General features: G+C 42.4%; 1 protein-coding gene and 1 pseudogene across 6 annotated transcripts in view; one reads left to right on the top strand and one right to left on the bottom strand.

The window, feature by feature from the left end:
- Positions 1-15,497, bottom strand: part of LOC147015456 (interleukin-27 subunit beta-like) — a 100,824-nt gene that overhangs the window by 77,153 nt on the left and 8,174 nt on the right. For 5 of the 6 annotated variants that reach the window (XR_015050344.1, XR_015050345.1, XR_015050343.1 and 2 more), the window contains exon 2: positions 13,090-13,214. Coding sequence is in view for 3 of the 6 variants with exons in the window: in XM_085850220.1 (XP_085706346.1) it covers positions 13,090-13,140 (51 nt within the window). In the remaining 3 variants the exon portion in view is untranslated. The remainder of the gene's footprint in view (positions 1-13,089; positions 13,215-15,497) is intronic. The other variant, XM_085850221.1, reaches the window with a different exon arrangement.
- LOC147015457 (uncharacterized) lies at positions 3,015-9,241 on the top strand (annotated as a pseudogene).

Here is a 15,497-nt window from a genome sequence, read left to right as displayed (position 1 = left end):
TAAAATAGTTTTTGCCAAAGCACATCTTCACTTTTGTCCCCAAATTTCAGCTTCCTAGCTCAAAGGATGGTTGAGATATCGCCCGGACAAACAAGCATTTTAAGACCCTTTAGACACTTTCTACCATTTCAACACTTTGGAGCCATTTAGACCTTTTCAGACCCTTAAACCCTTACAACTTTTCAGACCTTTGACCTTTACACATTTACAATGGACCATTTAGACCTTTCATTTGCAATCAATGTCCTTTCATTTATTTGCTGCACAAAATACACCACACAAAACAAGTCCTGGTGAGGGTCTGCAAATCTCTGATTGCTTTTGTAAGTTGCAAATTGTATTACCTTATCAAAACGTGTTTTTTCTTCTCTGAGTGCAGTGTTCCAAATTAGGTAAATAAAGAACTCTTAAAATATCCAGCATTTAATTTTTTTTCAAATTTTAAAATTAAAATTGCTGTTTTTTGACATTCTAAAGACCTCTACGACCTCTGAATGACCTTTCTAGTCACAATAAAAAGTGGCATCATGGCCTTGTTATGAATACAAACAACTCACAAAACACTTTTCACTAGTTTCTTATTTTCAGTAGTCACTCCCTCCTGGCTGGTATACTAAAAATAAATATTGTGTTTTTGCAAAGTAAATACCAGATTATAAAATGGAAAATATACAATACAAGTGACTAATTTGGAATTAACACGAATAAGTATTTCCATTTTCCTTGAACGTTGATGAAGGCATCTGAAAAAGCACACAATAGGAAACTGTTACTGTTACTTTCAGCGTGTAAGCACAGTCCACACAGCATCAGGATATGGTATAAACATAAATATATGACAAAATACTGCATTGGAGTCATCAGAAGGAACCTGAATAAACAAAGAGCAAATATGGAGATGATATGAGAAATCTGGATATGATTTGGGTTTCAGCCGCTACTCCTCTACCCTCAAACCCATCCAGATGCAGACAGGTAAATGAGCCTTATGTTAAAAAAAAAGAAACCATGTACAAGGATTCACTACTCTGTAAACAGATAGATAAAGAAAGAACATTTAAGAGTGAAGGGGATAAAAGAGAGGAAATTGAACAAAAATAAATGAAGGTAGAAAGAAGTGTGAAAGACTAATAGTGGGGTGGCTTAGGGTCAATTTTCAAGACAATCGTTACAGGGCGGACAAAAGCGCCAAATTTTGCATGAGGCTTCTATTGGCCATAGGAAACAAATTTGGAAGGGGAGCCCTGATAAAATATTCACGGCATGCGATATACGCAGCAAAATCCAAGACGGCCACCAGGAAAATGAAAAACCCCATATCTGTGGCTCCAGAAGTGCTATTGATATGAACTTGGTGTCAAAATAGGGGTTTTCAGGGTCCAGGAATTTGATTTTGTGCATTTCAAGGAAAAAAAATTGTTTTTTAATGTATTTTAAGAAATTTTTTATCAAAAAGATTGATTATCTTAATGCATATTGTCAGAAATAATGAAGCTAAGCTTTCAAAAAGCATACCATTAACAATAGTTTGAAATATTAATACAAATGAGCAAATTTACAGCTGATGAACATTAGAAACAAACATGAATAATGCTATTCAACATGCAGCTTCAATGCCAGGAGTGTCTTTAAAGCCTTTTTGTTTGTGTGATAACATTTCGTGGCACCCCATGTGACCTACTTCTCTACCACACCCAAGGTGAAGTTATAGCTGACACATGCAAGGATGGGTTAACCAACATTAATTGTAAGTAAGCTGAAACTATTATAAAAACAAGTGATTTTGTAAAATATAATATATTTAGACTGCATATCAACAACAACCGTGAGGGTGACTTGAAGGATTTTTTTTTCACATGAAGTGCAGTCCTTCCCTCCATCTCTGCCAGATCTGGGTAGACTCTTTCTGACAGGCACAAAGTCTGAACTCTTGAACTGTTTGGAGGAACCAGGTCAGTCTGAACCACCTATTAACTTTGACTGTAAAGTTTTGGACAATGCTGCCATTGTCCATTGTCTGTCGACTAATGCTGTCAGCACATTTGATGAATATAGCAGCAAGGTCTTCTTTCCATACGCGTCAAAGCAGCTAGATAGCAGCAAAAGGATCGACATTGTTTGGGATACATATCTTCCTGGCAGTTTGAAGGATTCCACTAGAGAGAAACAAGGAAAAGGCATTAGAAGGAAAGTCTCTGGCCCGGCAAAACTGCCCACCAACTGGCCAGACTTTCTTCGGAATGTAATGAACAAAAAGGAACTGTTCGACTTCCTCTCGAATAAGGCTGGTGAAATGATATGCCCTCCCAACAAAGCTATACACATCACGTCAGGTAGGTTTATTCACACACCATTACAGATAGTATGATAAATTCAAGGATTATAATTGAGTTTATATTCAATCAAGTTAATATGCTGAATACAGTATATATTTTGCTTGTTTTAGGGGAGTCAGTTACATCACTAGGCTGTGATGAAGACATGTTGGATTGCAACCACGAGGAGGCAAATTCTCGAATACTGGTCCACATTCAGGATGCTTTTGCACATGGGGCAAAGCCAGTTGAAGTCCGTACTGTGGACACCAATGTAGTTGTGATACTAATTGGCAAATACCATTGTCTCCAGATAGTCCAACCTAAGGCTGATATAAGGGTGGCCTTTGGAATGGGAAAGAAGTTCAGATACTACAGCATCAACAGAATCTGTTCCAGTCTTGGACAGCAAAAATTCCAGGCAATGCCAATGTACCACGCATTCACTGGGTGCGATACGACATCGTCTTTTCAAGAAAGAGGCAAAAAAATCAACCTGGCTGGCCTGGCACTCCTACAGTGAAGTGACAGAAACACTTTCATAACTGTTTGAGCATCCTTTCCACCCTCTTGGTGCATCATCTCCTCACTTCAAAAAGCTTGAAAGGCTTGCAATCATCATCTATGACAAAACCAGCCCCCTGGAGAATGTTAATGAAGCTAGCTCGGCTTGACATATTCTGCCACAAAAATCGGACAATGGACAAATTGCCACCAACGCAGGTAATTATAATAATAAAAAATTATGATAATTTGTTAAAGGTGTTGTTTTTTGGACAAATAGTAATCTAAATATTTCTCATTTTCGAGGATGCTTTGCTTCAACATGCCCGCAGAGCAGTATACCAAGTTGGAATTTGGGCACAAAGTACTGAGGTACAGATGGTGTGTCCAGATCACCAAGATTTTGGATGGAGCAAAATCAATGACACTTGGGTGACAACATGGATCACTATCTCCGAAGTATCCAGAGCTTGTAGAGAGCTGATCAAATGTTGTTGTGAGGGTGACTGTTCACACTGTAAGTGTGGCAAGGCCAACCTCAGCTGCACTCTTCTGTGCAAATGTAAATGTAACGAAACGGGATACATCACTTTCATGAAAGGCCAGAAAGCCAACTCATATCGGTTGTTGTGCTGCTTATTTTGGTATATTGATTGACTTATAGTCTGAATCATAATATACGTATTGTTCAGAATTACACATGTATTGATATGCTGTATAAATAAACTAATATATTATTGAAAAAGTTCTATTTTTGAAGTCATATGTGTCATATTGACAAAATAAGCTGGCAGAGGACATTCATATGTGTAAAATAATGTTTTTTGACCCTAAAAACCCCTATTTTGACACCAAATTTATGTTGATAGCACTTCAAGAACCAGAGATATGTGATTTTTAATTTTCGTTGGTGGCCATCTTGGATTTTACTGCGCTGATCGCGTACTGAGAATATTTCATCAGGGCTCCCCTTCTAAATTTGTTTCCTATGGCCAAAAGAAGCCATATACAAAGTTTGGTGCTTTTGTCCACCCTGTAACGATTATCACCCTAAGCCACCCCTCTAAAAATGGATTATTTCATGAAGATTTATGGGTTTACAAAACCCCCCCATCCACTTTCTCAACAATCCTCTGGAAGAAGTCTTTTCTTTCAAGCTTCTGGGTCTCACTATCTGCCATGACCTTTCCTGGGAAAGTCACATTTCCAACCTTGCCTCAAAAGCCAGTCGCCGACTGGGAATCCTCCGTCGTGCAAAGTCCTTCCTCGGCCCTCTTGAGCTCCTGACTACTTACAAAGCTTTTGTCCGTAGCCTGATGGAGTACTGCTCTCCCCTCTGGGCTGGTGCTCCTGCCTCCCACCTTTCTCGACTTCACGCTGTCGAAACCAGGGCTTTTAAGATCATTGGCATCTCCCGCAATGAAGCTGAGTCTTTGGGCCTCTCACTCAATCACCGCAGGTTGGTCGGTGGTCTTTCTGTCTTCTACCGACTCCTCTCCAGCCTTGCCCCCCCTGCTCTCTCTGCGATTTGTCCCAACCACATTTCCACAGGGCGCTCAAGGTCCGCCAACAACCCCCTTCTGGTAAAACTACCAAAATCACGAATCACTGCTCATCTTCACTCTTTCATTCCTCTTTTTCCCGCCTTTGGAATAAACTTCCTCACTCTATTCTTTCCCATTCTTCCCTCCAGGCTTTCAAAACAGCTGTTCACCACCACCTCTTATCTTCCCCCATCCAAATCCTCGATCTTTTCTACCCCCGATAATCCACCCATGCCCACTTCCTTCAATTCTCCTGCTTTCCTTCCTGAAAGTCCCTGTAATGTCCATCTTCTCCTCGCCATGTTCCCCGTCCCATCCCCATCCCTCTCCCTTCCACAGTTCACCTGTGTCTGTTCCCCAATGTTTTGTCCCTTCCACTCCCACCCCTCTTGTCTCATGCCTCCTTGCTGTGAGTTGTGTGTTAGCTCTCATACGAGCCTCGACCAAGGTATACAAAAAAAAAAAAAAAAAAAAAAAAAAAAAAAAGAGAATAAGAAATCTAGGGCAAAATAGGTTGAAAATGTCATGGATTTTGAACAAAAGGGAATTCCCAATTGTCCCCCCCCCCCTTTTTAAAGTGTCTGTAACTCTTTAAATAATGGTCTGGGAGGTTAAGTATGTATAATGCACTAATAGGAAATCATGTTTGAGGAATGATTTGGTGTCTTCAGTTTTGACCTTGAACTAAGGGTTCAAGGTCAAACAAACATAAATTGACTGGCAAGCTCTCATGATGGGAGTGTGGTGCTTGGGGATGTCAAGATAGGTGAATTCAGGTTTTTGACCACAGTTGAGTCCATCCTATTAATGCAATGTCTATTTTCTTTTCTAGGTGAAGGCTTTATTGTAGAATTAGTAGCTTGAACTATGCTTTGGTGGTGGTAAAAATTAACTAACAATTTTTAGTTATAGTGTGGTGGTGGATAATCATGTCAAAGTCAAGGAAACGCAAGAGTGACAAGTCTGAAGACGACGATGGTTCACGAGCGGTATTTGACGATGTAGATTGTTTCAGAAGTCAAGGATGAGACAATGTGATAATGTTTGACCAAGTTATAAAAATTATCAACATGATTTGGTACGAGTGACAGGTTATTAGCTGCAAAATGTCGAAAACCCGGTTTCGTTCAACAACTCAAAATTTGACCTTTGCATAACCTTTAAAGGTCCCAAAACAATGTTGTGGACATTAAAATAAGGAAACAGGATACGTGCTATAGCTTATTGGGGTTAGTTCGTCGAAGAAGGTCGAAAACCCGGTTCGATTCCCACAACTTTGAAAATTTGACCTTTGTGAACTTTATAGGTCAAAGGTCAAGGATTATGACCTTTAGTGCAAAACTTCCTCTGGAACATTCCAGGAACAATATAATGTCATATAGGCTATATGGCATTTCACACTCCTCGGATTATCCATACTTTGATGAAATCAGCGTAAAAACAAACTTGAAGGGGGCGCCACAGGCAAGGTGTTCGAGATAGAGAAAAATGGTTTCAAGACTTTAGGTGGGGAATGACCTGAAGATTATGCATTAAAAATATTGTCATCCAAGCTCTCAAAGTTTAGGCGGTCATATGATTTTTATGTCAAAATTCGAAATTTTCTAAGTTCATGACCTTGGGACTAGAATGAAAAATCGAGCACCGTGGGGCTATGCAGGTGCCATTGGGCTAACCAAATACAGAAACCCCTGCCAGATTCGACAACCCCCTCGGAGAAGATGGATTTTTATGTCAAAATCACAATTTTCTAAGTTCGTGACCTTGTGACGTTGACCTTGGGACGAAAATGAAAAATCGAGCTCTGTGGGGCTATGCAGGTGCCATTGGGCTAACCAAATACCAAAACCCCTGCCAGATTCGACAAACCCCTAGGAGAAGATGCAAATTGAAATTGGCTACCCCCTAAAAACACAATTCGCAATTTTCTAAGTTCGTGACCTTGTGGCCTTGACCTTGGGATGAAAACGAAAAATTGAGCTCTGTGGGGCTATGCAGGTGCCATTGGGCTAACCAAATACTGAAACCCCTGCCAGATTCGACAAACCCCTCGGAGAAGAAATTTTTTCTGTCAAAATCACAATTTTCTAAGTTCGTGACCTTGTGACCTTGACCTTGTGACCTAAATGAAAAATGGAGCTCTGTGGGGCTATGCAGGTGCCATTGGGCTAACCAAATACTGAAACCTCTGTCAGATTCGACAAAACCCCTCGGAGAAGATGCAAATTGAAATCGGCTACCTCCTAAAAACATGTTTTTTGGGCGTGGCTCCACCCATAATCGGCGGACCACACCCATTTTCAGGAAAACACAACTAGATCATGATATAAACCTCACACCAAAATTTCATCAGGATCGGATCAAAACCCACGGAGCTATGCTCGGGACAGACAGACAGACACACAACGATAACGAATATAGTGGTCACTTATATTTTTCGTGAACCAATAATGGTGATGGGTCTGAAGAACTGCGGAAGCGTCCTCCGAAAACTTGTATTTTACATGTGACTGGCATTCAGCATGGCTATTTCACATCACTTCGGCCAAGGTCACATTTGCCACGGCGGCCGTGGGGTCTCCAAAATCTGTGGCCACTAGCAATTATACGGCGGCCGCAGCATTTCCACGGTCACACAATGTAGCAGTCACATATGTTTTTATTTTTCGGGGAGCCGCACGGCGTATTTTTAAATTGTGGAGACCGAAAACGTGGGGGTGCCGTACTGTCTTTGATTTGATGTCGCACGGTGACCTGAGGGCGTTGCTGCGGCGGCCATAGAATTTTCAAGGCAGATGCAAGGTGCCCGCAAGGCGACCACAGGGGGATCCTAAGCCGAACGTGCGGCCAGACGGAACCCAGGACGGAGTTCGAGCCTGTGTGGACCTTTGGATGTGGTGATTGTACCAGTTTACATACAATACACCGGCACCGAAGGTCATTTACTCATCTTATTTTACCTTAAACATGGGGAATTTCAGTTTAAAGTGTCTTGAAAGTGGGTTTTCTTTGGGTCCACGAACGGATTAATTCACTCCATTATTTCTTATTGGGAAAATATTTTTGGAATCGGAACTTTTTGCAATCCGAACAGCCTCCTGGAATGAGTTAAATTGGGATTCTGGGGGCACCACGGTATAGGCAAACACCTATACTCCGATCACTTGCGGTAGCACACGGTGGACTCACGGTCGACGCAGACTGCCACGGAGGCCGTACATAGGTGCACGGCGGGCGTAGGGGAACCGTGCGTCGCCCTGCGTTGCCCACAGGTAGTCACACAGACCGCAAGGCCACCGTACATCGACCGTGGAAATAATGCGGCCGCCGTAATTTTTTGGGGGTTGGGAAAATTCATTTTTCATTGAGAAGAGCTTACGGCAGCCGCACGAATAACGCAAGCCCACCGTACGTCCTACGTCCGGTCGACGTGGAACACATCTATGTCATAGCTTGGCTTGTCGAATTGCTACGGCGAACGTAGAAATGAAAAAAAGTTATAACTCCGCACTATAATTCCACGGCGACCCTACGGCCTGTAAACTATAGCCAAACGGCGTAGGGCCTCCCTGAGGCCACCTCAGTTTCTCTGTGGCCGCCGCATGCTTCTGTCAATTCAGAGGGCGTACGGCTGCCGTATCGTCGCCGTAGAGCAAATGTGACCTAGGCCTTAGTCATATCAAGGGATCAGCCACTGACAAGCTAGCCCAGCTGCATCGTATTCGTGACAAACGACTCATCGAATCTCAAGATTTACCCAATCGCATGGAGGAAGCCTGTAACAATATTCCAGAGAGTCTTCCTGGGGGAGTTTTAGAAGCAATTGGCTATCATTGTGGCTGCTACCAAAACTTCACTAAAAACCAAGATCGCTTGAAGTCTAGTGTAACATCCAATGAAGCCTCAACATCACGCTCCCCCGTAAACCACCATCATCCTCTGCCATGCAGTTGTTCCCTCCAGAATGCATTTTGTCAAAGGCTTGAACTGAAAGTCTTGGGGAAGACTGAGCGGTGCATCAAGTTCCCAGTATTCAAGGACAAGGATGGAGACTTGAAGTTTCCCACCTGGAAACAAATTAAGCCCCAAGCCCTAGAACTGGAAAATAGTGCTCTATATCGCATGCTGCAAGGCGAAGACCTGTTTGCAAGAGAGGCTCAGTTCCACCAGTCATGTCGCAAGTCATTCAACTTGAAGTATGTCAATCACCTGCGTAATACAGATCAGGTCCGTGAGGCTGCTGCACATCTGAAGTCATTCACTGCTGTGCTTGATTTCATTCAAAACCAAGTGATTGGACAGAATGAAGTTGTGCAGCTTGCATCATTGCGTCTTCTCTACATCCAAGAGTTAGAGAGAAATGGCTTCCCCAATCCTGAATACAGAAGTGAGAAGCTGAAGATTCGACTTGAGAACCATGACATTCATGAGCAGATTGCCTTTGCCAAGGTCAATCCAGGTGACAAAGGCTGTATCATTTATAACCTGGTCTACAGTGCCAGCATCTCCATTGCAGATGCAGTGACCCTTGCATACAAGCTGGGGTCCAAAGACAAGTATGAGGATGTGGCCCTACTCCTTCGTAGTTTAATTCAGCAGGCATTCAAGGATTCAAAGCCACTTCCCTGGCCTCCTACAGCTGATGATCTTGAGGTCAAATCACCAGAAGAACTCCCACCTTGCAGAGACAACCTTGTCCCACACATTGAACATGTGAACCACCGCCTTGCCAACTATAAGTGAGCAGACAAGCCATTGTTCTGGCGTCCAAAGCCATATGATCCTGGACAAGGCTGGGAGAAGACTGAGGAGGGTATCTTGGAGCCAGTATGGTCATGTGGCCCTATCCTTCCTCCTTCTCTCATTGACTTGCTGGAGAAAACAGCTGAAGAGGTGGAAGAGGGAGAAGAAGAGGAAGAGCATGAGATTGATTACGATGAACTTTTTGATGACTAGATAAACAGTAGCACAATGGCAAAATAACATTGCTTACCATGTCTAGCTTGTCCTCATGTGCAAGATGAGAATAGTTTCCTTCATGTTCTTATTGTGACTTATTGAACTCATATTTTGTTATTTTCCCTAATTACTGGCAATTTTAGTTAATTCCAGCATCCATGGGAATCTTACATTTTGGTATGTATGAAAATAGATAATTTTCAAGAGTTGATTATTATTTGTTCTGGTTTTTTCCCGATTTTTTTTTTCAGTTTTATGATAATAAACTTCTTCAAATCATGCAAATAACCCTCCAAATCAATTCCTCATGTCAAAATTATACAGAAAAATGGTATCATTTATCTTTGTATGATGTCAAGTTCAAAGTTTATAGCAATAATTGATTTTCATTGGAAATCCAAGATGGCCACCAAATGGACCCCATGGGACAATATTTTGTGATGGGAACATCAAAATTCCTTTTCTAGACACTTTCAGGATTACAAAAATGTAAGTTAGAAAAATATATCCTTCGGGTGCATGGGGATCCTACCTTCCTACTAGACTAATTTAGCATACAGGGTGTTCCAAAAATGCATGAACAGCTTTGGTTGTTAATATATTTTGTGCCACAAATGATACGATACCCTTTGTTTCATGTGATACAGAAAATCATAAAGTTTTCTTTATTTTCAGGTCTGGTGGTTTAATGTAAAAGAAAATGGTGACTCCACAGGAGAAAGCTCAGTGCATCGAATGGTTCATCGAGACGAGATCCGACATGCAAGTTCAGCGTAATTTCCGAACAAGGTATGGAAGGAATCCACCATCGCGGACTATTATCAGAGAGTGGTACAATAGGTTTAAGGAGATCGGAAGTTGTCAGAAACAGAAAAGTACTGGTTGCACAAGTGCAGCAGACTTTGAATGAGTGCGCGAATCATTTTAACAAAATCAAAGAAAATCAATTTGACATGCATCCAGAGAACTGGGACTACCAACCACCACTGTACAGAGGATTTTGCATAAGAGACTGAAGCTTTATGTCTATAAGGTACAGATTCTGCAGGAACTCAAACCAAGTGACGGACCCAAATCCAAGGCATTTGCCTTGGAAATGCTCAGTCGCATCAAGGATGATGAAGATTACCTGAAAAAGGTCAGGTTCTCAGACGAAGCTTGCTTTCATGCATCAGGGAAGGTCAACTGGCACAATGTGAGGATCTGGGGCTCTGAAAACTCCCACGTGGTCATTGAATACATGTGTGACAGTCCAAAGGTCAATATGTGGTGTTGCCTTCTCCACGACTACTTGGTGGGTCCATTTTTCTTTGCGGAGGATACTTTGACCTCAACAATTTACATGAACATGTTGGAGGGATTCACGTTCCCACAGATTGAAGACCTGCAACCCGATATCATTTTTTCAGCAGTACGGCGCTCCCCCTCATCGGGTCTTAGATGTTCGAGCCATCATGAATGAAAAATTTCCAGGTCGTTGGATTGGCCGAGATGGACCAACCACCTGCCACCCATGATTACTAGACATAACCCCCCTTGTTTTTTTTTTCTGTGGAGGTTTGTCAAAGATTTTGTCTACAAAACCAAGGTGGCAAACCTGCAGGATATTCATACCGCATCTGGAAGGTGATTTAATTGATGGGAGAAGTGAGAAATAAAAGAATTGAGATCTGCAGTCAGGTTGTATTTTGGAAGTTTCACTATAAGGAAGTTACTGGAAGAATGCATGCATCCTAAAGTTTCTGAGGTGGGTCGGAGGACAGAGAGCAGAGGGAGCAATGTTATAAAATATACGGTTGGAACATAGAGAGACCACTAATCTTACTGCAATGTGAGAGAAACACACATTGTGCTTCAGCATCATTACAAAAGATTCCAAAAATTTTGAGAGCTTTAGATTCCATAACATCCAGGAGAGACAGATGTGATGCTGGTGTACCAGCCCATAGTGGAAAGCAGAACTCCATAGAGGTACTGAAAAAAGCCTTGCAGACTGTCAGGAGCTCTGATTTTCGAAGGAAAGACTTGGATAGACCGAGGATGCCCAGTCTGTGGCTGGCTTTGGAGGCCAACTTTGCTCTGCGTTCAGCCCAGGAAAGGCCATGTCTGTTGATGAGGCCGAGAAGTTCAGATGATTTAACCTCTTCCAGTAGATGACCAAGGATATAGACATGTGAGTTCGTTGGCCAATTCATTTAGAGTAATAAGGTGAGACTGTGAGAGTTACAAGGGTTGAAGGACATGCTGCATTTATCAGACCAGAGTCTAATCATTTCCAGATCAGTAGACAGAGAGACGCATCTGTTGTCTGCCTTTCAGAGAGATAGGATACTGTACAACACAATGTGAACTCTTCTGCAAAAGATCATCATAAGGTTTTTCATAGCATCAGAAAGGTCATTAATATCAATGAGGAACAAGAGTGGATGCAAAACACTGCGTTGGGGAACTCCAGACTCCACTGGGAGAGGGGAGGAGAGGAATCCATTGATGGCATCACATTGACTGCACAAGTGAAGGAAGTCAAAAATGCAGGAATTAAGGCAGCCTTATATGCCCGAGGCAGAGAGCTCAAGGCAAGCAATGTCGGACGCCTTGACCATCACCAAACCTAGCTGCCTCAAATGCTCAATATGTGTCCAAGGAGACGGTTATAACCTGTTGTTTGACATTGAGCACGTGCAACCTCCGCTGAGAGAGGTACAGAAGCATGTTCAGAGTTCAGTGATTGGACTGGAATCCAAATTGATGGTCAGAGATCAGACCGTTTTAAAACAGGAAAGATTTGCCATCAGAAGCATTGATGGATTCCATGACTTTGCTTGTAATTGAAGGCAAGCTCATTGGCCTATAGTTGGTATAGGGTCTCATTGTGCACCCTTCTTGTGGATGGGAGTGATGTTTGCTGGCTTCCATGTTTTATTTTATGATATATATATATATATATATATATATATATATTTTTTTTTTTTCTTTGAGTTGTCCAGTCTGTGTTCGATTCCTAGTATGATAATATAAATTGTCAGATTGGTGCTTTACCGTCAAAATGTCAAATCATAAGGTGCACCATCTGGCAGAAGGACATGTAGCAGTCTGTTGGCATTCGCATGATGGATGTTTAAGATTCCACAGTGTCATTCATAAAGAGTCAACGAATTATTGTCAGCATCCTGAAAACAATTGAAATTCCTGCCACCTTCATTCGAATGTCAGGCCTGGCCAGCTGGTTCGTGAAAGACTTTGGCCAAAAACCTTTCCCGGTTGACTTCACAAATAGGTGCGATTAATAGAGGCTGTTAAAGAAGATGTAATAGTCATGGTAGATTGAACATATAACCAGGACCATTGAGGTTATATGGGTTAGGGACTTCATGGTAAAGGCAAGACCAAGCTTGGTTATAATTTGGAATTCACAAAACACGAGGCGCATGCAGCACATCCAGTGACTGAGCTGGGATGCACCAGGAAAAGAATGCACCTCCTGCATTACAATGTGCTGCCGCCAAACAGTGAAATCGTACAACGGAAGCAGCCGTCATATCAGATGAAACCCCTTTATAAATACATACTGTAAATCATAACGGTCTCAACAAGAGTCAATACCCTTGCACAACCTGTATGGATGGAGATGTCCCTCTCTATTGAAAAATAATTTTTGCCCTGAGCTCGAACCACACCATTAAACAAGCACGTACATTGATGGCACTTGAAATCATTTTGTTGGAAACGCTTTTATTAAACTTAGCACGACATCGCTCTCAACATACCAAAGCACGCAAACAGGCAATCGGTCTCACCATTCCGCGCAACACTTCCATTTCCAAGCAGGTATTTAGCTCATGCAGCACTTCCAGTGACCGAGCTGGGATGAACCAGGAAAATAATGCAGCTTCTACAGGAAGAGGCAAAAGTGAGAAGGAAGAGGAGGAGAGTGAAAGTTCCAGTGAGAAGCCATGTACACAACACAGCCCCCAAACACAATACAGTGCCTTGCGCCACATCCTTAAGTAATCAGATTAAATTATCATTTATCTGAAATTCTGCATCCAGCTGATAAGATGTTTGTTGTAATATACTGTATCATGTTTCCCTCACTCACCAGAATATGACAGCTCGATAGACTTTGCTACAATTAGTCTGTACTGCAATTACAAAATGTTTTTGAACTCAAGTGAATTAAGTTTGAGCAGATACCTTTATAAAAAAAACCCCAAAGAAACCCTTTACCTTTTCTTAATTTTCATAATCCCAACACCTCCATGACATTTTTCTCCTGTGTACTGAACTGTATGGAGTTTGCAACATCATGACCATTATTCTTCCTCATGACAAAAAAAACAACGCAGCTTTCATTTAATCATTATAAATCGGTCTGCAATCCTGTGGATGCAAACATGCCCACTTCTATTTTTCTCAACATAAGGCCAGTGGGTCTGTTGTGACCATGTCGATCTGGAAGACAGATTTTTTTTCCAATGGAAGAAGAAGATGAAATTGACAGTGGGGTAGTGGGGCAATAATTGGATGCAACAAAATACTGAAACCAGCAAATAAGAGGGTTGTGTTAGAAGGGGTTATTGGAGGAAATAAAGATCATGGGTCAGGTTGGGGAGTGACACGAGGTGCCATGCATTGCCTGCTTGAAGCCCCGGAGGGAAGAGCGAGAAATAATGGCCTCTGGAAGTTGGTTCCATCGATGGGAGAAGCAAGGAATAAAGGAGTTGAGGTGTGTCAAGATGTATGTTGGAAATTTAACCAGGACGGTGTTACGCCATGTTGTTGTTGGGGAGGGTCGGAGGACTGAGAGAGAAGAGCGAGCAATATTGGAGAAGAGGCTGTAAAACTACACACAACCGACCTGTCTGTAATGTGAGAGAGCAACAGTCCTTGTGCTTCAGCCTCATCATGGGAGATTCTAATAATATTGTGAGCTTTATATTCGACAGAATCCAGGAGAGACAAATGTGATTTTGGAGTGTCAGCCCATATTGCGATTGTATTTATGTATTCTTATCTGCAGCTCATGGAGGAGCTTGTACATGTATCACCTTAGTAGACGTCAGTGTATTTTGATATTCATTACAATGACATTCGTAGGCAGTGGAGAAACACATATGGTTTATGGCATTTGAACCTGGGTTCCCATCATCATGAAACAGGGGTTCAGATTGGAACATGAACAAGCAGTGCCAACCCAAAGATTGTGATGATCTCGAGATTGTGAGATTAAATCTTACAGCTTTGCAACATCAATAATTATTGTTGAGGCTGTCCTGGTTTCCTTGTCCGAATCTGATGAACCACATCAAAGAGGTCATGCCAACCAACTGATTTAGTGCTCCGAGCTGGATTACAGGCCTGTTTACCACAATACCTTGCTTGCTCTCATGGAAGACCCGAGACAATTGGGCGACACACTATTCAGTGCTATACGTCTGTCTACCCAAATATGACCAGGTCTCGGGCCACGTCTCTAAGTTGGGTCTTGAGCCACGTCTCTAAGCAAACCATGTCTCTAACTTGGCCTCCAAAGTTCTCGGCAGGACCAGGTCATATGGAATGAAACCATCTCGAAGGGGAAAGTGGGGGTGGCTGGAGGCTGCAGTCGGCAAATGTTTGTTCTGTGGAGAAACCCCAGGAGTCCACATGCAAGCTTCACAGAAAGCTTTGCATGAATCTGCGCACCCTCCCCCCGCTGTGTGCTTCTCACACTTTTATAGCTGCAGCCCCCACCTCACAGCTGTGATGCCACAAACCCCTCCCCACTCAGCTGATATTGGCCCGTACCTGTCTGTGGGTGAGACAATCCTTTCATGACCATTCACCCAGTTCGTATGGCATGCTCTTATGGCATGGTGACATGCCTGCCTGCCTGAGCTTGGTGCTTGATGGCCTATCCGACCATGTTAAATGACATAAAAGACATTACAAAGGAAAGAACATTAATTGGGTTATGAAGAGATAGTGTTTTAAAAATGCACATGGGTGGAGGAGAGACAGAACTTTTTTTTTTACCTCTGCCACCGAAGGTGAAGGAGGTTATGTTTTCACCCCTTTCTGTCTGTTTGTCTGTTTGTTTGTTTGTTTGGCTGTATGCAGAATATCTCAAAAAGTTGTGGATGGATCCGGATGAAATTTGGTGGCCAGGTTGGGTGTGTGACATGATTCTTCACCA

Source organism: Eptatretus burgeri, chromosome 12 (assembly GCF_056783735.1).
Source record: "Eptatretus burgeri isolate ZD-2024b chromosome 12, Ebu_testis_v1, whole genome shotgun sequence".
Classification (NCBI taxonomy): Eukaryota; Metazoa; Chordata; class Myxini; order Myxiniformes; family Myxinidae; genus Eptatretus; species Eptatretus burgeri.
The sequence above is the reverse complement of the archived record's forward strand: the minus strand, read 5'-3'. Positions and strand labels throughout refer to the sequence as shown.